Source organism: Aplidium turbinatum, chromosome 7 (assembly GCF_918807975.1).
Source record: "Aplidium turbinatum chromosome 7, kaAplTurb1.1, whole genome shotgun sequence".
Classification (NCBI taxonomy): domain Eukaryota; kingdom Metazoa; phylum Chordata; class Ascidiacea; order Aplousobranchia; family Polyclinidae; genus Aplidium; species Aplidium turbinatum.
This window is the reverse complement of record NC_137478.1, coordinates 9,410,883-9,437,841: the sequence shown is the minus strand read 5'-3', so window position 1 is coordinate 9,437,841 and position 26,959 is coordinate 9,410,883. Positions and strand designations below refer to the sequence as shown.

The 26,959-nt window shown below is 37.5% G+C and overlaps 1 protein-coding gene across 1 annotated transcript in view; it reads right to left on the bottom strand.

Moving 5' to 3' along the window:
• Positions 1-24,232, bottom strand: part of LOC145774211 (frizzled-7-A-like) — a 28,295-nt gene extending 4,063 nt beyond the window's left edge. Inside the window, exons 1-12 of the mRNA XM_082585389.1 lie at positions 24,015-24,232; positions 22,520-22,611; positions 21,338-21,474; positions 19,149-19,324; positions 18,653-18,722; positions 16,315-16,454; positions 8,805-8,926; positions 8,072-8,154; positions 3,124-3,292; positions 2,038-2,162; positions 1,208-1,387; positions 472-572 (exon numbers count right to left, since the gene is read on the bottom strand). Of these exons, the coding sequence (XP_082441515.1) occupies positions 472-572; positions 1,208-1,387; positions 2,038-2,162; positions 3,124-3,292; positions 8,072-8,154; positions 8,805-8,926; positions 16,315-16,454; positions 18,653-18,722; positions 19,149-19,324; positions 21,338-21,474; positions 22,520-22,611; positions 24,015-24,138 (1,519 nt within the window). The 5' untranslated portion in view covers positions 24,139-24,232. The remainder of the gene's footprint in view (positions 1-471; positions 573-1,207; positions 1,388-2,037; positions 2,163-3,123; positions 3,293-8,071; positions 8,155-8,804; positions 8,927-16,314; positions 16,455-18,652; positions 18,723-19,148; positions 19,325-21,337; positions 21,475-22,519; positions 22,612-24,014) is intronic.
• Between the last annotated feature and the right edge of the window lie 2,727 nt (positions 24,233-26,959).

The following is a 26,959-nucleotide window of genomic DNA, read 5'->3' as shown; positions in this document are numbered from 1 at the left end:
GTACCTGTCGAAAACGTTTGAGTTTATTTTATTTAATTATGTTATATTTTGTGTGAAATAAAGTATGTTAAACCCGCTAAAGTTACTATGTTTTATTTCTCTATGATATATACTACTAGACTGCTAGAGGTTCATACGCATCAGGCTTCAGAAAAATAGTCTGAGGATGAAGAAAGTGCCATCTGTTGTTCAATTCTCTGTGTTCAATAAAAAAATCTTAAATTGACGAACCATGGCTTGGTGCAAGGTAAGTAACAAAATTAATGAAAATGAACTCGTTCTTCAACCAATAGTTTTCTAATTGCTGTGATGATTTGCAAATTCAAGTTTTTATTATCAAATTGCGTGTTACATATGTGTTATGTTTGATACATGGGTTCAGTGGTTTGCCTTCTCTGTTCGGTAAACGGTTAATTTGCAAACACGCACACGACGCACAGTCTAGCAAGAAACGAAGTTGAACAGCCTCACCGACTATCAGCATCATGAAGTACTTGATGATGAACACAATGAAGTCGGGCTTGTGCTCCTTATTTTCCCTTTGTTCGCAAGGACAAGGCACAGAATTTGAACTAAAAATTATAGCAAGCCAGTTAAGTTATATACTGTATAGAATAAAAGCATTGAAAAAACACAACTTAAATATGTTAACTAAGCTATAAGGAATTTCTTAAGAACATTTCCACTTTCAAAAGACAAATGTTGTTTTTTTTTTGATAAGCACAAGCTACACGAGAATTTGTATTCGTCCCGATGGTTACAATCAAACACGGTCGTCTTCTTCAAGGTGCGGGTCAAGTAGAGTGGTAGGCTGACAACTATGAAGACCTTCAACTGCCAAGCGATGAAACCTTAGAGAGTATACGGAATTCGATGACAACAATCTGTGTACTTTATTGAGAACCGCTCTTGATTATAAGCCACAAAAAAACATTAAAAAATTCAAGCCGTGGCCTCCTATAAAATAGATACGCTATGTTATGTTCCACTTATAAAGGTTAAGGTTGGGGTTTTGTAGCAATTTTAATCACGCTAAAAGCGCCCGTTACGCTGTCATTTCGAAACCGATGAAAGGTTTGAAATGTTGCAACAGTTGTAACATGACAAACTATGAAACAATCAAACAACAAAGATTTTTCTTTTTAAATCGCTTTGAAGGCGTTATTTTCCCAAAAGAAAAACAGAAACACAGTAGCACTTTACATACGTGCAGGTCCGTGCCAACCAGGCTTGCTGCCACGAATCTCTGTTCATTTGTTCATAAAAATAACAAGCGATGGTGACGGTGGCAGGGACGGTGTACAAGACACTGAAGACTCCGATTCTAACCATTAGTCTTTCAAGCTTTTCGACTCTATTGACTTCTCCATTGTGTTTGACAACGTTCCTGCCAATTGAAAGTTATGCAGTAGGGTGAGGTGCATTATTTGCAGGCGGACTTTTTTCCTTTACTTGCAGAAAGTTTAGTTTATGAGTGCGCCCACCAAATAGAGTGGAAGGTCTGCGTGTCTTGGCTGATGAACCCAATTAAGCATGCTGCTTTCCAGTAGCCGGGTGGTGTGTTGAAGGCAAACATCACCAATTTGGAGTGATGAAAGTATAGGACAGCAGCCCCCACCCACAGACTTAAACGAAGAAGTATTGTAGCCTTTAGATGACAACTTTGTGACTTAGGTTTCATTAGATATCCATGTGAGTCTTCAGGCTTAATTCACAATGAAAACGCTAAACTTTAATTGAGATACACTATCAATTTTTAACAACAAAAATCCTAAAAGTGTTTAATTAGCAAGGTTAGCAATAATATCATTTTCTTTCCGAATGCAAATACGAAGATTTTTTTCAGCAAAATATCAAAAACAAATCATTATCTCCTTCACTGATATTTTCTGCAGGTGCAGCAGCTGGCAATCATACAAGTATATCACAGGCTTGAAGCTTTTAATCAAAGCCATTACGTTGCAACCAGGAGTTATGCAAAAGTAAAAACACGGTAAAAATACAGCGAAAACAACAACATTAGCAAAACGAACAAACCTGATATTGAACATAGACACAAATCCTGCTATTAGGAAACCAGTTCCAGTTAAAAGATAGAGGGACAGAGGTACCAGCAATGCCCATAAAAGGTGAGTAGTATTATAAATCCCCACATAACACACCTGGAATTTACAAGGCAAGTTTTTAAGTTTGAGATAAGCCACTTGGCCAGTAGTAATCTTTCTTCGTCGATTTAGTGGTTACCAACCTGAACTTTACTCAAAAAGTATATATGGCTTTTGGCGGTGAAAAATAGTTTGCTTTAGATTTTCGAGTGCGAAAAGTTAGAGAGTTAAAATTCTGAGAAAACTTAAATTCGTATTGTTTCGCAGCACTTTGGTAATTTAAACAACATTAAAAAGCAATGCTGTCGGTAGGCTTTGCAACGATTCACTGCCAAAATATATTGAACAGATGAAAAATAATCACAGATGAATAGTGAACAATTACCCATGCAGAGGTTTTGAGATATTACAAAAAAATAAAGTCAGAAGTTTCTACAAAAACATTCAGCTCAGACGTTCAGTTTGTCACATGAACGATCACATTTTTCCCCGTACGCTCAGTGCCAATTTTCGTGATTGTCTAGCGATTAAATGCCATCTTAAAAGCAAATGTGGCGTGTTACGTTGAATTACGTTTGTTCGGTGTATTATAATGAGTTATATTACGTTGAATACGAAACGAACTTTGAGATTCTGCGTGTGGACGGCTTTAACAAAACGTAACATTTTTAACATATGTTGTTAAAAAAAACTTTTAGCAATGATGTTGATTATGATTACATGAATGTTTTCGTTAAGATGCTCGTTTACGGGCACTTCAACAATGATTTTAACTATGATGACATAAACAAATGTCATGGATTACAAAAGAATTCATAACTAGGGGTTAGATTTTGTCTGGAGTCACGAGACAAAAAGACACTTAGACACAGCCTATCTACCAAAGCAGGAGAGATAGGCTGAATGATAAATATTTAATTTATGCTTCGAAGATAGCTAAGAAGTCGGCAGGCGGCAAACGGCGCAAAAAAGAAGAAAACTGGAATGTGGTTATTAAGCACGATCGCCTGATACATACCCCACTTAAAACGTCGCCTTCAATTCGCGAAGAAACAAGCACAGCGATTGTTTGCAGGGCAGGAAGTGACCACGCTACCCCGTGGAAGTAAGGGCTTTTTGCTTCAATGGCCTCGTTTCCCCACTTTAAGCCGGCAGCTAAAAACCAAGTCACTGTCAGCATGATCCACCTGCAACACAATACAGTGATTTGAATGATTTTGTTACTGTTGGAAAACTGAAAGTGGGTATTTTATTGCCAAGAAACAGCACTGTTCAAACCGAAAACGCAGAGTTTTCTTAAAAACACAACAGTTTTTTTTTTCAAGTTTTAACATTGCAAAACAATCATGCAGCATAAACAGTAAACACATTGCCATCTCTCTCCGCCTAAGACCGTTTGGGAACTAAACTCCGAAGGTTTCAACGGATTTGTGAGCCTTTTGCTGGCAATTTCCGCCGGCAACCACTGTGTCTTACAGAGCACGATATTCATCATCGGCATCACGATTAACAACCAAATACAAGCGTCAAAAACATAAACAGGTTCTTTTCGTCTTTGGCACTAGTTGCAACGTTCATCTGATGAAAGTGAAAGTAAAAGCAACAGGTTGATTTATTGCTTTACTGACGTTTCGCGCATCATCACAATGCGCATCCTCAGAGCGAATAACATACAAAATAAAATTTATAAGGAGGCCCATAAAACAGAGAGCTGACCGTCAGTTCGCCGCTCTCTTGCACAACGGGGAAAATCGTGCTTGTTTTGCCATACTATATATTCCAAGAGTTCAGTGTTTGTCGGTTGAGCTATTGGAGAGGGGCCCGGGTTACAAACTCAAGGATCATGCTTAATAATGCGCCTCCTCATTTTGCAGTTACATCCTCAGTAGATCTGAGGCCAAAACTCGCGCGGACTGCTATGCAAGAAGTAATTTTTGTGGAGCCTTAGTCATTTTATGATTTACAGTGTACAAAACTAATCAAGTCTTACTCAAATAGAATCACGAGCATGAAAAACAAAAGAAATTGCACTTAGAAAAACATAGCACACACCAGTTCTCTTAGTTAGCCGACTAAATTGATAAAGATCAGTAGTTACTTGTAGTCTCACAATTACTGCAAAGTTAGGCTAACTGGTCAGGCGAATACGTAATCAGGCGAATACTTAATCAGGCGAAATGGTACATGTTACAACTTAATCAAGCTAAAGTAATATATATTAGGGTGTCCCACTTTTAGGCGACTTTTCAGGAAAGTTAGGTTCGGGTCAAATTCTGAATGGATTTTCGTCACTGATTTCAAAAATGACGTTATTTTTTCATTATGACGTCATCTTGATGTGCCAGCTAGCGGATTTTTGCTATTTTGGCCTTATCACGAATATGGTAAGAGCTAGAGAGTTGGAACTTGCGCCAAAATGACCGGAAGGGACGATTTCCTATTTGTTGTCAATACAATATGAAACGCTAACTGCAACAGAAAAGGAGTTATTTTAAAAAAACATGTTTTTGCTCAATTTTGGACAAAAAAATAAGAAACACGGCAATTTTGCTTTAGTTTTGCTACAGTGATGCTTTTATTTCGATTGTTAAGTTGCTCCACCTTGTTTAGCAATTAAGTACAGTGGTAGTAGTAGTGGTACACACTCTTGAATGTCTCTTCCATGTAAATGAGATTTATTTTACACACGCAAAAAGCTTTTTGGAAGGCAAAGTGAAAGGCCCTAATGCATACGAAGATGGTGGTTTGATGAACATAATTAAGAAAATACCAAAACTTAAGCCCCAACATCTGAAAATCCGACAATATTGTAAAGTTTCATCACAGCTATAGCCGCTAATCATTCAAAAGCCAAGATCTTATAGTTTTCTGAGTACAAGAAAGAAGCTAAGATTCATCTTTTCGGAGCGACCATATGTGTCTTCTTGCCATGGCAGTTCATTTAGTGATGGATGTTTCAGGAAATTTGAAACCCCTACTTTTTTATCGTCAAGAAAGCGTGTCCCATGCGCGTTGAATAACAGCGAGTGGTTACTTAAGATTGCTGATTTTTGGGCATTGTGTTGGGCCTCAGGATATCCCTAAACTTCAACGTATGGTTTCTGTTACTGTTTGTGTTTATTTGCCAGCATTTTTAGTCATCCATCTTAAATCTTTCGCTGCTGAAGGTCCCTCAATTGGTACTGCTTACAAGAGATTTATTACTTGCATATAAATCTGTGGATGAACCAGTATTCAACGCTGTTCTGAAACATTTCGTTAAGCATGCACCCCAATGGTTGAGCACTAAAAACGTTGCTTTAAGTTCTCCACGCTGAAGCTCCGCCTTTTGCTGCTGATGCGGCAAGACAGAAAAGTTTTCCAAGAAACGTTAATATCGAGCAGACGCTTTTGAAGCGTGATTTTTTCTCCGATGAAAGTAAGATGGCTTCACGCATTGCATGTTTTTCATCTCTATCAGTGTTTTTGCGTATGATCAACGACAACAATCGAGAAACAGAGCGCTTCATTGGCAGACTGAAACGCGTTGTGAACGGCTTGATTCGAGATGACCAAGATGATTTGGCCAAAACAGACTTGCGCATTTGTGCTTCTTTGCACAGTATGGTGTGATAAATAATCCCATTGAACTGCGTTGTGTTGTTAAATGGTGGTTTTGTTTGATGGATCTTTGAACGAAATGATCAAGGGTTTAAAGTTAGCTAGTATTAGTAACTGTAATATGCATGTAAAAATTAATGCTGAGGTATATAATCAATTGTAAATACAATATGCTAGACTACTACCACTGTACTTAATTGTTAAACAATGTGGCGCAACACAGCAACTTAACAAGCGAAATAAAAGCGTCACTGTAGCAAAATTGCCGTGTTTCTCATATTTTTGTCCAAAAATGAGCAAAAACATGCTTTTTCAAAATAACTCCTTTTCTGTTGCAGTTAGCGTTTCATATTGTATTGACAACAAATTGGAAATCGTCCCTTCCAGTCATTTTGGTGCAAGTTCCAAGTCTCTAGCTCTTACCATATTCGTGATAAGGCCAAAATAGCAAAAATCCGCTAGCTGGCACATCAAGATGACGTCATAATGAAAAAATAACGTCATTTTTGAAATCAGTGACGAAAATCCATTCAAAATTTGACCCGAACCTAATTTTCCTGAAAAGTCGCCTAAAAGTGGGACACCCTAATATATATTAGGGTGTTTCATTTTTTCACCATTTTTGAAATTCAAAATGCCTGGAGTCCCCCATCTGGTGGTATTTGGGGTAAAAAGTTTACACCCCAATTTTTTTTCAATTATGACGTCATATTGAGGTGGTCCACGCGGTTTGAAATTTTTGGGCCTCAAAATCTCGAAATTTGGCCGTATCTCCGGAACCACTTATCATAGATCGACAAAATTAGTATCAAAATGCGCAGAAGGGTCGGTTTCCTATATCTGATGTAAAGAATATTAAGGTCTATCTGCTTCAAAAAAAAAGTTATTTCAAAAATTCTGATTTTTGGTCTATTTTTTCATGATGAACAAAGATCAGGTGATCAAGATAATAAGTTTTTCTGTATTTTTCCACTCTTGGAAGTTGTTATTGCATAATAATAGTTGGTGTAAAGGTTTCAGTACTGGGCTTGTCTAGTCTTGCTATCTGGTTAAGCAAAGCCCCATCTTGCATTGCTCTGGGACCCTTCTTGGCGCCGTCCATAAAAGAAATGACATGGAAAAGATATATTTCGTTTATGTGGAACATGCATTTGAGGGTATGAATATCATGACCAACTTCATCATTAAAATAATTGACCAGTCGAGTATTGACTCCGGACTTTTTTCCTGTGTTGAGAGCAGTCGTATCAGCCATGACTGAATATACTTGGGAAAGGTGAACTCTGCAAGCCTCCTGGATGATGGTGCCAAAAATCAGTTCTGCAGTGACCAACACACTTTTGGGAAAAGATTTAACAGCAAGCACACTTTCGTGCTTTATGCCATTATCATCATCAAGTTAACCCAAGAAAACGTATCGATCTATTTCATCGACAATGCGCCCATCATAACATAACTGCATGGCAGAAGCTGAGTTGAGAGGGTTCTCACTTTCCATCAGAGATTTTTCTCAGAGATTTTTTGTCGTTTGCGGTATACTGTCGAAGGTGATGCAGCATTGCAGCTACTTGATCTTTTCCAAGAACCGACCTCATAAGATCTGACTGCTGGCGTACCGAAGTCATCCTACGATCAGCAAGTACACAACTTCTATCATTTATGGAAAAAGAATGTACTTTCTTGTACACTTTTCCCCAAACAGCTGGTTTCAGAGGCTCGTATTCCTTATCATCTTCCCAATTCATATCACCATCAGAGTCGTTTTCGCTACTGTGTAGACATCTAACTACTTCATTTCTTTTTCTCTGTTTCAAACATAGTAGTGCCGATGCTTTGGCAGATTGTATGCCAGAAGTGCTAGGTTTCTCTGTTTGCTAAGCACTGGAAGACCAGCTTTGTTCCATATGCCAATAACATCTTTCAGCAGTTCGCAAATCGCAACTGCTGCTCGCTGTACTAGTGAGTGCTCAGCCTTGTGCTGACGGCTGGGAAGAACGCTTCTTCTTCATATAACAAAATAATTGACCCTTTTATTCAGCTCTAGTGCATAACGGTCAAAAACAGATAAAGTAAGCTGTGTCCAGCAACAAGACATGCCTCGGCTGAAAACAAACTTTAACCAGAGTTGCCAAAATAAAATGACACAATGACATAATAAAACAAAAAGGGTCACAACAACTGGGCTTGACTGAAAGCACAAAACAGAACAATTGAATTTGTGACACACGACTTCAGCTCAAACTGACTAAGCTATACCTACAAACATAAAAAAGATTAGATAACATGCATGGTTCACATCTTCTCTATCAATTTCAAATATATACTTGTTTAAATATAAAACATTTGTTTTCTGTATTATAACATACCATATAGAACTTGCCATGCTGAAGAAGTAGACCACCATGAAGAGGACAGTACAGCCAGCCTGTTTCGTTCCTTGAGTTACCACCTGAAAAGACCCCAGTTACAAAACATAACACACGATGAAGTTACTACCTGGTTTTCAGATGTAGCACTCAGCACGTGATATCCTTGAACCATACCCAAAGAAGGTTAAAAACTCTCATAAAGTCTAGTCAATTCAATGTCTGCCGACGTTAAAACTAGATTCAATGTCTGCCGGCGTTAAAACAACGTAATTTTGCCTAATTGTGTGGTTCCGTTGGATAAACAGTAGCTGGAGACCTCGCGGCCACAATTGTTGTAACGTTTCATAAAGATTGGAGAGTCGTCCTGCTTGCAGTGGAATCACTTAACACATTGGTCCCACGCAAGAAGAGTCGACAAGTCTCGAGCAAGATTTTACGACGATACCGGGACAAATCAGGTAAGCTCAATGACTTAGATTGTTTTTTTAGGCGTTAGAAGTGGAGATCGGGCCTGAGATTAAAATAATTTATTTTTCTTTAGCTGTTTCCGCTTACATGATTTACTAAGTTACCTCACCTCAATGGCAAGTTGGTTAGGAGACATTTGCAGCGTAAACTTAGGCAAAGCAACTTTTTTGGCAGCAAAGCCAATGTACTGAAAAATTATTTGAAATTTAAACATAGGGTTTGTTTAAATCGAATGACTTTGTCTACCACGGACTGCCCTTACCTTTGGGCAATCGCTTATCGGAGTGCCAATGAGGCAGTATTCGCTGTGGAACTGTTGACACGACACATTGTCCCTTAGAATGAAGCCACAGATATACGCCACAGCGACCATGAAGTAACAACCTGGTAGATATACAAAGTAATTTTAATAAACAGATAGCAATAAATCAGATTTAACAAAGCTCTATGCAATATGCAGGTCCACTGAAAATATGAGATGATCTTCAGCAGACAAGTGGGCAAAAGAATGTCGATCGTAATTTAATCGCTTTACATCACGCACAAGATTAAAGGGTTAGTCAGACTATTGGGATTACGCCGGATGACTAACCAGAAAAATTTGCAAAAAGTTCGTCTTTTTGTGGTAAAGCTTGGCGCTATTGTGGCATCAGCAACATCAGAGCGCTGCTGACACTAGCATTCAATTACCGCTTTATGGAGTAGTCACCAGCTTATCTGGCTGACGTCACTTAGAAAAATATTAAGGCAAGCCTGGCACCCAAAAACCATTTCGGACACTTTAACATTTAGCGATGATGAAATTCTGCAACAAGTTTTAGTTCACTAGATGAGAGAAGTTATCTGCCTAGATTAGTGGACGTTTGTTAGCCCGGAACAGATGAAACAGTAACCTAAGTAACCTAAGGCGACCACGAACTGGGAGATAAAACCAACAACGACTTCTTGTCGGCTGATGACAATCTACGATAATGCTTGTAATTTGAAATCGTAACGAAACCCACAAGGACAAGGTATTAATTTCCAAGGTGACTCGATCGTAAACCACTCCGTAAAATAACGATGAAAAAAATCCCTAAACTTGCAACACAACTACTTGTATGAAGTTCAAAAGATCCTCGGTGAAAATCATTAGACAAGAATGTCATCACCTGCATCGATTGCGCAACCCCACCACTAAAGAACCACAAAATATATTTACAGGAGCATTGTTATTATCATGTAAAACCAATATGAAAGTATCTGCCATACTATAAAGATGAAAACCACTTCTAGAACAAATGACGTGGTTTCATGAAACGGTCATTTAATTAGTACTCTGCCACACGAGATGGGGAAATAACGAATTATATCAATTTACAGTAAAAGTAGGGTAGGGCAAACAGCATTACTTTTTTTACAAGGAGTGTTTTTTATGGCCATTTTTTACGCTGATCATGAATCCGTTGAAATTTTTGACTTAGGATGATATCTTAGGTTGGTAAAATGCAAAAATTCAAAATGGCTGCCAAATTCACACATTTTTCAGATAAAATTTGATAATTATGTCTTACTAGGTCATGTAATATGTCATTTTTCATGTTTTCCGGGTCACTGATATCGAATATGAGGTCAAAACAGTGATACATAATGACTTTATACAGTTATAGCTAAAACTGTGTATTTTTTATTGAAAAATGTTTACTTTTTAATTTCAGATCCATTTTTGAGTTGATTAATCAACTATATCCTTTGTTTTTGATGTTGTACGTTTTTCGTGTCGTTACAGATAATCAACCGTGATGTCTGAAACTAATTATATACTTAATACACGAAGTGACTCTGTGAAAAAAACGTTGTATGGGATAGTGTACCATGAGGAACCTGAAATAAAGACGTTGAGTAAATTACCCGATGGAAGATACAGCCTCGGTCGCATGTTAAGTGTATGCAAAACAAAGAAAGGACAGAAACAACTGACACTAGTAGATAGTAGCAAAATAGTTGCAACTGAACTTTGCAAAGATTGGGTGGAAAAGAATGTATACCCAGAGCATGAAAGCGTGGTATCCCAAAAAATCAAAAATGACTATGAATGAACTTCTGAGAAATTTGTGCAAACAAAATAACAATACAAGGTACAAGAAAACGGATGCGTGGATTAGTAAAGTAATGAGTCTTATTGAGAGAATGACTAAAAATGCATACGATGTTCGAACAAAAATCAGCGACTATCAAGCGAAATTAGAGAAGCAGTTTGGAGTAAAAATGACTTCAGAAGATGAAGAATTCTACCGCGATAACTGCTTTGGAAGTTATAAAGCTACTTTTCTATCTACTGTTTCAAGTTCCTGGTAAAAACAAAAGCACCGACAAGATACACGCCAATTATCAGCTGAGAAGAAATGAGAAGAAATGAAATCTTGTACAATGCGAGAAATGGAGGGTAGGAAGTTGCAGTATGAGGAATACTTGTCTCTGGCTGATGGCGATAATCACTCAATCATGATCAGCGGTGAGGAGAAACAAGATGTGGATTTTTCAATGGATAATCTGAACTTTCGTACGTCTTCACCTTCTTTCATCACTACCCGTAGTAAGAAATCGTCCAGTTTACCTGATACTCTGGACACTGTCAATGACTTCTACAGTGATCGTTTCCCAAAAGTCAAGGTCAGAGAAAGTTGCAATAAACTCAACGAAAAAATAGTGCGATGTACAGTGCAATGTTTCTCGGATTATAAAGTGAGTGCTGCAGATTTAACCGGTATAATAATACAAACTGCTAACTTGATATTTGATCAAAACTGGGAGTTGAGCACTGAAGAAAATGAAGAAGGTGATGATGAATCGAATTCTGAAAGCCAAGAACTAATCTCATCACTTCCAAGTGGAAGCTCCGAAGCTGAGACACCTGCACAAAAACGACAAAAATGTACCAAAGATTTGACCTATGTTTTCCCAAGTAGGAGAACTCTCAACAGGTATTTGGAGAATGCCTCACATATGAATTTGGAGATGGTCGCTAATATACTTCTGGAGAAAGGAGACAGTGTTGTAACTGTCGGTAGAGCTCGACCGATATATCGGTCAGCCGATATGTATCGGCCGATATCAGGTGTAGCCAATATATTGTATCGGCGATAAACATCGGCCAGCAAAAGCACACTCAAAACCAGCCATACATGCCTTTAGAAGAAACACAAGTTGCTCAAACGTACTTGCATAGCACGAACAATTGTTGCGAGAATATAATTTCCCGCCCATTCTAGTGCGCGCATCTAGAAAATGTTAATACTGTATCCCTTAGCTTCCATTCAAGCTGGAAAACTTTCAGGTTTTACGTTGCTTCAACGATTGATGACATTGAATCAGTGTAACAAAAGTGAATTTTTCGCTAAGAATCGATGGGAGTACCGGTGTACTTCTACACTAACCACGCACAACTTATTTTAAGTCCTACGTCACAATGTCTGGCTTTGATCTCCGAGTGATATTGATAAGGCAAGATTAGTTACAAAATTAGATCATTAGATCATTCGTTACAAAATTAGATCAATTAGATCATACGAGTAGGCTATCACAGCAAGATGCAACAAAATTTGTCAAGTTTTGGTATTACAGTAAGAAAAAAAAAGGCCCAGGGAAAATTAACTTTCGCTCACATGACATGCAAAAATAAACCCAAAGAAAAATACCTAGTGAAACTTTGCACAGAAGAAAATAGTAGCGTCATTGTAGAAGTTTTCCGACCCGCGCCAAGAGCATTGTGACGCAAGAAGCCACACAACTTCGTTCGGTGGAAGTTAATCAGTTATGCGGCGTATTGCAGCTACACAGCGCTTTGACTCTCAAAGCGCACCTCGTTGGTCTGATGAAAGCCTTCGCTGAAATTTTAAAAAGCTTTCCAAACCGTGGCCAATGGCCACGGTTTGGAAAGGCCACTGGCCATAGCTCTTAAATGGCGAAGAATTCAGACCGGACACGTTTGTCCGCCGTCCGCAAAGACGAATTTCGAGGCCTGGGTTGTTTCTTTTTTGTTTGATGTTTTTTGTGATTTGTGTTAAGAATGATTTTTCCATTACAGCAACTAATCCATAAACTTTCTTGGACTGGTTTGTTGCTTAATAACTTTGTTGGTAACAAATTTTCGTAGCTGATATATATCGGCCGATATATATCGGTATCGGCCTAAAAAATTTATAAATATCGGTATCGGCCTGAAAAAGTGATATCGGTCGAGCTCTAACTGTCGGCCTCGATGACACTACTAAAAAGCAGCCGGCCATTGGTTGTATGATGTAAAGGCCGACCACATTACAACATCGGGACCCAATCGAGACAGACGTACCATGACTACTGGTTACACAGAGAATCTAAGTCATGCCGGAGCAGATGGCGCTGCAGCATACGAGTACAAGCTTAAATGCTTGGCAGCATTGTCAAATTCAACCGTCGATGAAATCAAAGGTGCCATTGATTTTTGGATGTCCGACAGGGGGCAGGTGACTGTACCACGCTCTTGCAACATCTAGGTATTGAAGCGGAGAAGATGATAAAATGCTGTGCCCATGTAATTTTGGGAATTGACCATGCTTGCGATAAGGTTTTTCGTAATATAGAGCAAAAGATGGGTGTTCAGAAGTTGCTACACGTATCTTCTGGTGAGAAAATATTCACATCTCCCAGCACCAGCGTCCATACTTTGGCACAGATAGCAATCGCCAAATTGTTGTCGCCTAGCCACGCTGCACATTCAATATCACTTTATAATGATTATAAAAATTGGATGGATGCTCAGGGGATTAAACACGACAGTTTCAAAGGCTTTACTGGAAATCGTTTGGGGCGTATCGCGGAAATAGCCAGGGAATACTTGAGTCGCCGTCAGTCAATATTAGATTTCTTCGACGCTATTCTTGACCCTAATGCCAACAAACTAGTACACGCAGTTTCCATGTACGTCCAAAACGATTGGTTCTCGTGTTGTGCTGAAGCTTACTGAATGCTTGGTGATGAGCTGATTATGCCTCTGATGGGACTGCTTGGTATTGATTAATGTAAAGATGACACGGGTGGTGAGAGAACTTGGGCAGGTGTCAGGTCGTTTTTCGAAAAGAAAATACCAGAAATTAGAGCCAAGCAAGAGGAGTGCATGAACGCGGAGAGGGGTCAAGTCTGACTGTATGGTGCTGTACTGAATGAAGTTCTAGATGCAATGGATGAACTTTTTTGCAGGTCAAAGTAGTGATGACGTCAAATTGAAACATACACCATTGACAAATTTAGAGGAGGCGAATCCGAATTCGCCAAACTTGATAACCGTATAACTTTCAGTGGTGGGTCGACGACAGTGAGAACTCATTCGGAAGAATGTAGTTTCAACGGACAAATTTCTCATGGATTCGTCGTTTACAGATCTCAGTGAAGATAAGAAGTTGAAGAAATGGAAATGGGCAAGGTGCTCAGAAGAAGTTACCTAGGCGAAAAAGCTTGAACAAGACTTCATTGTTAAGTTAAAAACAAGTCAACAACTTGCGCTTCTGAAGAAGCAAGAAGCGAAGAAGAAGAAAATGTCCAAAGTGCTACTGGTACTTGAGGAGTGTAAGAAGCATGGAGGTCCGGCGACTCCAAATACCCTTGACTCTCTTGATAGACATAATGAATCACAACTGCTCAAGAAAATTGGTTACCTTAGATCGACAGTGGCGCCCGATATACGCCAAAAGTGTAGAGTTAAATGTGCCGACGGTATAAAAACATTCACGTTTGAGAAGTTCAGTGTAGACGAACTGAAAACATCCATCAGAAATGCTATCAAGCCAGAAAATAATGTTTCTGTTGATGTCTACATCTTGCTGAAAAAAGTCCTTTGAAATTCAAAGGACTCTTGTAGAAACAAAGTTGTTGAGATGCTGGTACCCAGATGTTGAAGTGAAAATTAAAGTAGCTTATAAATGGAAATTTATATCTTAATTTTTTCCTTTGAAATTATGCTTCTGCTCACATTTTTGTGCAGATTTTATTGCAATATGTATCTGGAGCGGTCCAGTTGATCTGTGCGAGTTTAAAAACATGATTATTGATATCAATGACCCTGAAAACAAATAAAATGACATATTACATGACCTAGTAAGACATAATTATCAAATTTTAGCTGAAAAATGTGTAAATTTGGCGGCCATTATGAATTTTTGCATTTTACCAACCTAAAACATCATCATAGATCAAAAATTTCAACGGATTTGTGATCAGCATGAAAAATGGCCATAAAAAACACTCCTTTTAATAGGACAACAGAGAAAAAGTCTATGTGTGCCCAACCCTAGTAAAAGCCAAACTAATTGGCACTCTGCGAGAAATCGTTTCGTCATCAAAAGCATAAGTCAATCAAAACCTTCCCACACACAGGTCGACAAACGCAATGGATGACATCAGACCATGAACTACATGCACATTGCACAGGAGCCAATAATTAATCGAAAGTTGACGTTGATCTATTTTAACGAAGAAGCTTGTGGCAAGCTGCGACAAAGAAACTGTCGCTAAATTGGTTAAAAATCACTTTAGGAGAAAACTTGATTGAATAAAAATGACTTTTAATTTTCAAAATCACAAATCGTCATATGAGTGTAGTTTTACAAATTTACAAGCAGTGTTTTCAATGAACTTTGTGGTGTTAAATAATTACACAGAACACATATCATAAACATATTTTATGATACACAGAAAAACCAATAAATGAGACAATTAATTTTTTTTAATTTAATTTCAGTGAACCATGAAAACTTTTGAACCGTTTCTTTTTACCAGCCCTCTTTCGAAACAGAGAAAGCTAGACAATTACAGAAGGCAATACTTTTAGAAAATTTACTACAAAGTAAGTTGGCTTTTGAACAGTTGTGTAAAATGTGGGTTCGGCAACGTGATAGTGAATGCGGTTTAATGGACCAGGAATAACATTTAAACCCGCAGTGACAAGGCCAGCTTGTCGTTAAACTGACAAATTTCTAAACATCAAATCAGTCTGCGGACGTTGAATCAATGTAAAAAACGACTGCCTTGCTGTCTGGGTTTATTAAACTATCCAAAAACGTCATTTGGTGAAATTACAAAATCACTCCTTTGATAAACACATTTTAACTGAGTCTTAGATTTACGGCCGTTAGAAAAACGAAATGCCGGCACATATTTAGCAAAATTAGCATAGGAAATGTTGCTAGCTCATTTCGAAACATGATCAAAACTAGATGCAACATGAGAACAAAAAATCATTGAATCGTTCTAACAGATAAGAGTGATACAGGTATTTCAGGCATTTCATTACAATTGACAAAAGCTCAACATTTCCAACTGGTGATGAAATGCTAAAAATAAAGTGGACAAGACAGGTGTGCTTGCAATGTTCAATCTTGTGTAAAAAAAACTTCACACTTCATATCAAAAAAACTATTTTCTATGTAATTCTCTTTGTTCGTAACTTTTAGGGAAGACTAAAACCCTTAAGGCGAAATAGCGGGGTTCGAAATAACAACTATGTATCATGAAACGGGGATGGAAATTCACATTCATTCCTCAAATTGGCACGTGTGGTGGAGAGCAAATGGTAGCAACCATACATTGAAATTCTATACTTCACAGCTACATAATGAAACGGAATATGGAATAATCCATTGATTGCTGCATCACGTCGTTCTTACTGTCAATTTTATCCATAATTTTCAGGTTTGTCAACGTTGAATGATGTTAAATTAAGATTTCATGACCCCATTAGCTCACCCACGGAGGCTCACCAGATAAAAAGACAATTGGCCTTTCTGGATATAAAAACCGTCGCATGTCGATGAAGTAAGTCAACACAGTGAATAAAGTCGAAATGAGGCAAAGAAACGACCAGCATGCTATCCACATAATCGCGAACTTCCGCTGGTATCTGAAAATTAAGAAGCTTGAAGTAAGTTCCAATAAAACTGGTTGAAAGGTCACTTATGCTGAAGATAGGTCATACGGAAGAGAAATGATGACGTTTCTGTCCTTCGAGGCTTTCCGCCTAACAACACATAATAGTAGTGTCACAGAAAAGAACAATGCATTCTACAATAGTTGTTATGTAGTATAATTCGGCGTAGGTAACGACGACACGCGAAAAGTACGCTTAATATTCATAATAATACCAACGCAAAAACATGAAACGTTCCGTTCTTGTAGAAAGCAAAGCAGGCTACTCGTAGTGATGAACACTGAAGAAAATTGATTTGAATATGAGCAATAGCTTGACGCACATGACAAAACTGAATAAACCAAGAGATTTCCCGTTGACTAAACGTCCCGTATGTGAACCATACAATGATACAACCAATGAGTGCCGTTGATTTAAAAATTTATGAAAACTGATTCATCTTCGAAAAAAAAATAATTTGAACCAGTCGTTGGCAAAGTGACCTACCGTACCTAAATCAGTAGTTCAATTAAAGACTCGCTTCTATTAAAAGCCGGTTTCGTGGCTATTAACTGTCAAACGTCAATAACGCCTGGCAGTTACAATTGAATATCAATAACTGTCAGACAACACCATGAATCGCTTGTACAACACAACAGCTTATAGGTATTTTGGTTCTTTGCCAATTTCAGAATAGCACCAAGTAAAAAAATGTAGGCTAGTTTTACAAGGAGTTTCAGGCCAAGAAGAAACCACAATGAGAACAAAAAAAATCTAAAAGATCAACATAATTTGTTAAAATGAAACAACGCTGTGGAGTAATGAGTCAAAACTAAAACTCTTCCACACCCAGTACACGGCTCACAGTTGTTTCGTGAAAACAGTGATAGACAGGCTGCAGGCCACCATAAATGCCAAGTTGGGCAGTTTGAAAACAATTATAATACATACTATTTACAAAACTAGTGTCACATAGTTATTATTTTACAACACGGTAAGCCACCAAATGGTTTCCATACATAAAAAAACTATTCAAATTGTGTCATATATTCAAATCAATTTAGTGTTCAACTGCTCAGTGTTCACTTAGTGTTCATGCGTGTGTAGTTGCAAAATTGACAAGGGTAAGCTTATTGGATAAACAGCTCGACTGTAAAATTGTCATACGACAAAGAGATAACGCAAAATATCATAGACCGTACTAAACATTTATTCTTGATCAGATAGAATGTGTGTCGACAAATGCCAGCGATAACATTAAAGGGGTATTAAAGGAAAAACCTGACTTGGCGATTTTCCACGTTCTTTGTGTTTAACATGCTACCATAAAACGATTTTCAATAAAATTTTGCCCCATTGCGGTCTGACCACCATTGTGCGCGTGCTTTTGTCAGAGCTTTCAAAACGAGATTGGCCTGAGCAACGAAGCGTGCGACTGTAAAGAACGTCATAAAGTCTACGTCATAAAGTCTAGCAATCAACCGATCACGCAATAATTGTTACTGCGGGCGATTTGACTGTAGGCTATGTATGTATTTACATCAAAACAGCACATTTTAACATCAAAACAGCAGACAGTTTGCTCAAAACATCAGATTGGTAACGTGGCTTTTGTTATTGCTGGACTTTATGACGTATTCTTGAGCTGTGTTTGCACGTTTTGGTCATTTTGAAAAAATGAAAATAAATGAAACACTGGACTTTGGGCCTTGCCAGCGCCATTGAAAATAAATTTTTTTGGGTAATTGTTTTTGAAATGTATTCTTGAATGTTCAGTTTACTCATTTTAATGCTTAATTCCGGTTTGAAATTTTCCTTTAGTATGCCTTTAAATACGATAAAAATGTTTGAAAAACGAACTGACATAATTGCTCAACCTTGACGTGATATCGCAAAGAATAATTAGCGCAATTAAATAAAGAAACTTCGGCAAACGCAAGCGTGAAATCAGATTGAAACTGTAATCAAAATAGAAGCTTACCGCACATTTCTTGAGGTATTTATCAACAAAAACGGTGAAACTCCAGTTTTGAAGAATTGTCCTTAATTGCTATTTAAATTACGTGCTATGTAGAAGAGATGACATTCTCAGATGGCAAAATCTGTCACTTTTACATTGATTCAATGTCTGCAGACATTGAATCATTGTAAAAATGACGGATTTTGCTGTTTGGGAATTCGTACACACTCACTTGTCCCAATACAGCAGACTATCCTCATCACATGGCGGTCCACAGTCGTCAGCATCCATGAAATGGTAATCTAATATCGAATTTTTAAAAGTAAAAAAATCGAATCACATTGATACTTCTCTCAATCGAAATACCACGGAATTTTACTTAAACTTATACAGCTTAAGGCAAGTCCTTGGCTTAACCTGGCCTTGTTGGTATACCGCAATAGCCGGTAAATATATTCGCACAAATTGGTAACTTCATTTCCCAATCCCATTCTCTTGTTATCAACGTCATTTCCGAGTTAAAATTGAAAATTAAATGCCAATTACAAGACAACGATTTCAAGCAATAAGGTTTTTACAATCCAGCCACTTTTAAGTAGCACAGCTAATAATTAAATTATTATCTGGAAATTTAAAATCTGTTTGTGGCTGGACGATAAGAACTTTTAAAGTTTCAATGTTGTAAGTATGAAACAGGCAATGTCAATTACTGTACAAAGATGACCAACCGAGCTCTTTCTCTTTCGGTACCACCATATGCGTGGGACAAGTAAGCCCAGCACCATGTTTGCATTGAGCGACGTGTAAGTCTTTCGGTACTTCATCGGGTCCAAAACATAATTCACCTGGCTTTTTCACAGGAAATTTACTACATTCCAAAGCAGGTGGCCATTGGTAGCCAAAACTGAAAAGAAAGACGAAAACAAAACTTCATATGGCTGTAAAATTTTGTTTAGGCTACACCAGTGGTTCTCAACCGGGGGTCCGTGGACCCCAAGGGATCCGAGAAGCTATTTCAGGGGGTTCGTGAAAGTTTCCGAGTTTGCAGCAAGATTGATAAATTACGAAATTCAAAAATTGGTTGTTTGTGCTTTATTTGTGTATTCCCGTGATTTTCAAACTGTATATACTTTCCAACGAACTTGTGCTATGTCGTTTGAAAGTTAAAAGGTTTGGTTTCTAAACTAAAAAACAATCATATAAATGAATTAATTTTTTAATAAGGTTTTGTTCAACATAATTCTTTTGAGACAGCAGTCTATTGATCAATGCTTAACTTAGAAATGCAAACGTTAGTCAGCAGTCTATCACCACTCACAGTTTTGCAATGACAAAGATTATAAGTATAACGAATTAATATTGATTAGAAATGAAAAAAAGGAGAAATTGTTTGTAACGGTATCAAAATTCTATTAATTTTTCATAAAATTTATTGAAAAACATGAAATCAACATAATTATTATGGATTACTGATTTTTGATGCTGTATGCCAACATAAAGCTCATAACATAACTTCGTCAATGTCATCAGTCGTCATAAGTGCGTTGCGAGTTCAGCAAATTTTTCTGAGTCGCTTCGAAACTTATGAAACATTTGATTCCATTATAGGAAAAGCGATATACCAAAATTTCAGATACGATTTTTTTAAGGGTCCGCGACTGCTTCGAAGGTACCAAAAAAGGTCCGCCAAAACAACAAGGTTGAGAACCACTGGGCTAACAAGCCTTACAGCCGGCGGCCATCGCGGCCGCTAAGTAGTGCTTGAATGACCGCCGGTGCGACCTCCTCAGTCGGCCAATTCGGCCGCCGGTTTCTTCCCAATTATTTATTTACTTTCGCAATAGAATGATCGTGGATTAACTGTCAAAAATATGTAGTATCAAAGAGTGACGCAGAATTAGGTCACCGCGTCATAATCACCACTGTTGTATTATGCGGAAACATTTGCAATTGCATGGAAAATATCCAGCTATGATCACCCAAGTCACGTTTATTTTAACAAAGTGTTAATCCGAAGTGCTAATTTACATCGGCTGCCAATATTGTCGTTTTTATGTCGATTCAATGTTGTCGGACATTGAATCGTTATTAAAAAGGAGAACTACCCAGACAACAAGATTCGTCATTTTTACCCTGATTTAACAACTGCAAACGTAAAATCAATGTAAAAATGATGGATTTTGTTGTCTGGGTGGGTTAGTTGACATCCAAGAGGAAAACGCGTGTCTTCAGAGTTGAGAAATGTTTCCGTTGTGGGTTAGTGACTTCATACCCTCAATGGTGACATCATAACGGTATACTCGTAAATGACCAGGTTTTATGAAAAGCGGTATGCAGTTGAAACAATTTAGTGTCGTTAGTTGGTTCCGCAATACCGGATTACAGTCCCGATAAAGCAGTTATTGCGTGGTACAACGATTCTATAGCAGGACGTCGCCCAGACTTCAGCAATACTAAGTGATCATTTTGGCATTGTTGCAAGTTTAATTCTATTTACTGTGCTGTCGTTATTTGTATTTTGGCCTCCAAGCACGCAGATTTGGCCGCCGAGAAGGAGCTCTCGGTAGGCCACGATGGTTTTGGCTACCAATGGCAGGAAAAAAACACGAGTTTTAAGGCAACTAAATTAATGCACTTTACAAAATACATAGTGATTCCAAAAAACACATCTCTTTGGAATCTGAAACTGTTGCCGATTTTTATTTGAAGTTTAAACTACGTGGGATTTTTTTTAACATGCTTAGATGCATATGATAAGTTATATCAGAGTATTATTTCCACAATAGATGGGAATTCAATCAACGGCATTATCGCATTAACTTTCAGATATTTTTTTGTTAAGATCAGCTTGTCCAGCGAAGTCTCATTTTGGTATAGCCGGGCCCGGACAAGACATGAAGTTGCCAATAAAACTTACTCGTTCATCAGGCTTTCACAGCCACTCCGCACCTGCTGACACATGTGCCAACATGGAGGGAAAGCTTGGTTGTAATCGGAACACATCGGTACGTAAACGCTGCACAAGAAGAGGCGAAGATTTGGAGAACATTTAGACTGGAATATAAAATGATTTTTTTAGATGAACAAATTGTTATCGGTGGCGACGTAGGAAGTGAATCAGATAAAATTTGACAGCTACGGTCCCCAATCAGGTACCTTGTTAACCATGAAGGTATCTTATTTGGAAGCTAAATTTTAATTGAAACCATTTCGTAAAGTGGCCTTAAGGATCTGTACTCGGATTCCAAAGGCCTATTACTCCGATTGTGATAGTGATTTCGCAAATAAAAATATCTTGCCATGAAGTATATTATCTAAGACGGAAACTATATGTTCAAATATTCAAACATTTATATGTATAAATGTTCAAACTGAACAGCAACGACAGGTGAAAAAAGCACAAATAAAAAAACATACTGTTGTCCTTTGCGTGCAGCCATGAATTTTACCGTTGGCCGAAAGTGATTATTTCAGTCAAATGCAGAAATGTGATCGTTGATTTGGCTGTACCCTTACAAGACACTTAATCCAGGGTGTAAAGGTAAGCACTGTAACTGTCTTCTTCATCTTTTTGGCATCGTTCAAGCTAACAAAAGTTGTCCTTTTTAAGTCGTCAGAGATGTAAAATGATGCAGAAATAGCAAATGATGAAATGATGCAGAAATAGCAACCTTTGCTGGCTGAGTTAGCAGCTGATCTTCAGAGCCAAGGCCAAACCTTGAACTTCAAAAGCAAGCACAACAACCTATTGTATCTCGTTCTACCTCAGATATGCCAAGCATGCATAATTCTACAAAATCTGTCATTTTTACTGATTTTGCTTTCTGGGGAATAAGTATCAAACCAATCGCATTTATATATAGACACGTATTGTAACTGTTAGGTGTATTCAGGTATATTTTAATTCATGTTGCAGCATTTCGATTCCACCTGGTTCCTATGACTTTTTTACACTCGGTGTATGATGTTTGTTTCAATGACCAGAAAAGCGCTTAACGGTATGACTTTAAAACTTTTACAACTTTACAAGCTTTTCAAAGAGAATTCTTCCAAATCACAATGCTGCACTTCTAACCAACTTGTGCAATTACTTTATTACCTGAACAAGAGTATCAAATTGATCGAGGGCTATCCCAGCTTCTCTTTGATTGACATGATCCAGTAGGTTCGGGTACACAGTCTGATTGTATTCTGTGGTAACAAATGTTAGTTTAGAAATATGACTTGAGCAAGTAACATGTTTTAATAGTTCCAAACATTTTTGGTGATAAAAAGTAACTGTATAACGTGATGCATTGAAAAACATGAACTTCATTACACCAGCTTTTGTGTAAACAGGTAAAGCCCAATGCATCATTTGGATTAAATGAATTGAGCAAAACCAATTTCTTTTGACTATATCATCGATTGTGAGCAAATTAGCTTCTTTGACTTTAATAAAAACACATTTGCATATACTCCTGAATAAATAAGTCAAACTTCGATACTATGCCACCTTGCTATTGTGCCACCCTCGCTACTACACCACTTTTGATCGTCACCAGCTAAATTCAATAGAAAATATATTTACTATGCCACCCCTTACCCTCGCTATAATGCCACATGAGAGTACAGTATTACTGTATTAACGAAACAATTAACGGTACGAACGAAACAATTAAACGGTTGTAAAACGGCAAAAGCATATGTACGTGCATGTAATGTATTCTCTCAAGTTATCTACTGTAGCTCAGCCCAAAATTATGAGGAATCGTCAGCTGGCGCATGTTTTTTCGGTGAATTTCGTACACCTCGTCGTCTAGCTAGCCGATCGCATCACACTGGGCTTCCCGCTTCTCTGCTGCTGCATGAACTTCCAGACAGTGCTTCATGCCCGCTGGGCTTCCTCGAAACGATTTCCTCCTCAACAGTTATCTCATCATCTTCGCTTTCAACCGGCTCCTGGCTGCGCAACAACTTCTTCGCAATCACATCTAGTGTGAAAGATCCACCAGTCTCGAGGCGCTCATCACTCATCAGCTTCAAGAAAGTCAGACAGCTCGATCTCTTTGTTCTCGTGTATCTTTTCCTCGGCAGGCAGCGCTTTCCAGATTAACATCATCCGCTCAGATTGGATTTCCTCGTACAATTATAATCGTACAACACAACGTGGCATTACATGGTCACGTCACAAGGCTGTTTTTACAAACTTTCGCTACTATGCCACCCTCGCTACTATGCCACTTTCTCTTGGTCCCAAAGGGTGGCATAGTATCGAAGTTTGACTGTACAAGCTTTGTAGATGTCATACTCTCTGCATGAGTGAATATGGAATTACCTTTGACCCAATGTGAAATTTACGACTAGTCCCTAGTTTTTGCATTTTTTCTTGTATTTTGATTTGCATATAATTTAAAGAAAACATTCTTTTTTTTGCTGAAACAATAGATAAAATATTCATTATTCATATCTAACAAAATCACCCATTAAAGAAAATTAATAAAACACTAAGGCCGTATTATGGTCAGATATAAAACTTCAAAACTTTAGGCAAAGTTATTAAAAAAATGTGTTACAAAGCACAACACAAAATACAACCGGTTGGTGAAACTTACCTATGTTCAAACACAGGTTCACTCTAATACGCTCACACCTATCCCTGTTTGATCTGACATGCAAAGACTGAGCTAGAAAAATGATTAGCGCTAAAAGGCAACTCAAGAATGCGGGCAGTTCCATCTGCAACTATATCCAACTGCTTTGTGCAAATGTTTTTCTGGCAAGCAGAAAACACAAAATTACTAAATTACAACGAATCGGCAGCCTGATAAAATCTAAAAAAAAAATACATCTTGTTGTAACAGTAACTTTTAGGCAATCAATAGATTAAACTTTTCAGACATGTTTTAAAGCAAAGTGATTGACACTTATCACACACCCAGGCAGTAAAATCCTTCATTTCGACATTGATTCAACATCTGCAGAATGACGGATTTTGCTGTCTGAGCACTGAGCAGTCCTCAACAATAAATGCTAATTTAAAGTCTAATTGAACTAAAAAGTGAAGATGGATCTTGTGTTCAAAATAAAACGCGTCCGGAAAAATAAAACGACTTTCTACTCAGCCTGAGATCAAGAAATGGTTAACTTCTTCGAATTTGATACAGGCCTCATACATCAACCAAATCTACTAACAGAATTTTTTCGAACCTAAGCTGAGAGCAAATAGCAATAAATGTGAAAATTGTCTCACAACAAACCCAGTGTGCCTTGAAATTGTTAGTCTCAACTGTATGGCATAATGAACTAAGATAAGCGTGATTCAAAGCTAATCATCTTGTTGAAATTTAATTACGCTCTTTCAAGGCTCAATTCTTTACCTCTTTACATTAGAAAAAAAACGATAATACATTATATTATACAAAGAAAACTGATAAAGCATGCCATTATTATGGAAACCAGAGCAATTAAGTAAGCCACTTTAACTAAACACTCCTGTGGAAAAGGTTTGGCTTTGAACTACAAAGTAAACTGATAAATATTTCAGTGAATTACTTTATAGAATTTCTGAAAAAAAGGAGTACAGTTGCAACTGAGTGCGCTAATTCCTGCGCCATGGAAAGTAAGTAACGCAAAGTTAACCCGAAAAAATAAATTTATAAACTTTTCATCAATTTGGTTGATTCGGTCTCTATTACGTAGGCTAGGCCTACTAAGTTAACTACGCAAAACATCGGGCTCTGTGACAACATTTAACACAATTACTGTTATTCTATGTTATTCGATACTGTAATTTGGTTCTCTCAGTGGTTTCCGCTTGATGAAAGAAACTAAACAAAAAATTGTAAGTATTTTCAAAAATATTTTTAAGGCAAGTTACGGAAACTATATACAGTAAACTACCTAATTCCATTGTTAAAGGTTGCAGAGTGCAGATGAAGCAGTTGCAACAGAAAAAAGTTAAACTTTGGGGATACGGTAAGTACCATTTTAAAAACGCTGTTAAAATAAATAGTGCAGAAATCAAATTTTTCTTGACCTGTAGCTTCAGAAGCACTTTCAATGTACATTATGTGCAAACAACAAGCCAACTGTAAAAAAACAAACTCCAATGTTACTTTTGCAGACACACATAACATCTAAATACAGGCATTTTCTTCTGTAAGAGATTTAGCATCATGTTTATATAATTAACCGTGACCTCCCGCACGAAATCCATTCACCTGCAACTTCGTTCTCATTTTTTTTATCAATTCTGGCATGCTGAAAGGTCTATATTGTCAACTCTTTTACTTATTTTTCTAGTCCTTTTGTTTGTTTGCTTTGCACAATCCTAGTCAACAACTATTTTCTAATGAGTTGCAGAACTTGCAATCTGTTCCAAGCATCATAGACCATAGTATCAAGTCAGGCATACCAATAAGTTAGCATCATCATATTGTGGTGGTTGGTAAAAAGCATAGGTGAATCGTGAATGTTGTGTGTAAAAGCGTTTATTGTGGATGACAACTGCATTAGCATAACAATGATGTCAAATAGTAATGAACACTGTATAAATCAAATAGTAACATAAAGAAGGGTGCAATCATTTAAACATGTTCGCGCGATCATCGTACAAAGTTCAAAACCTAATAACTACAAAATCTAGAAACTATAAAAAAAAGTAAAGTATTGCCATACTTGAACCCAAGTATCGGCGGTGAGAAAATAAGGTTTTCATTGTATTAAGCCTTCTCACTAACGAGAGGAGGGTGACCATTTCCAGCTCCTTTCTCGGCCAATTTTCTTGCGCCCACCCAAATTATTACATCTTGGATAGAGCTATTGGATGGATAGAGCTTTAAAAAATGCTATTGATTTATTATCTTGGATAGAGGTGAGTAGTGTTTTTCAACAACCAGCTTAAGCCAAAAGTCAAACCAGAATCGAACGATTTGAAAAAGAGCGCATTGCAGGTTGCGCACTCGGTCAGTTTCTAAGCGATATTAAAATTATACAACATATAATATATACTTGAGTCAATATTGATTTGAACTCAATAGAATATTTCTTTGTGGAACTGCTACTTTCTTTAAGAATAAAATTGATGTGATTATCTCAAAGCCAGAGTAAGTTGAAGTGTTTGAACAAGAAGGAAATCAATGCTGTTTCTAAACTAATGAAAAAGGAAATAGTGGAAGTATTAATGGCAAATTTCCGGTCATAAACCTTGATGTACCGGTACTTTTTGTAAGAAACAGTGTCAACGCCAAAATAAGATATTTTCTAAATGATCACAAAAATACTTGTGGCTGGTGGTTGCTCAAAGTTTTATGTATTTTTATGTAATATACAACCTGTTTCAATAAGGTGAATATTCAAACTGTGAAACGTTTTAAAAAGGCCACATTGCTCTGTCCATCAGGGTTGTTGGTATTTTACCCGACCCAAAAAAACCCGGGTGGGTTTTTTCAACAAAACCCACAAAAAAACCCAAAGCATCATATTTGTCCAGTTTTTATTGGAAAATTAAAAAAATTTACAAAAACACTACAAAGCACTTACAACAAACTTTAAATTA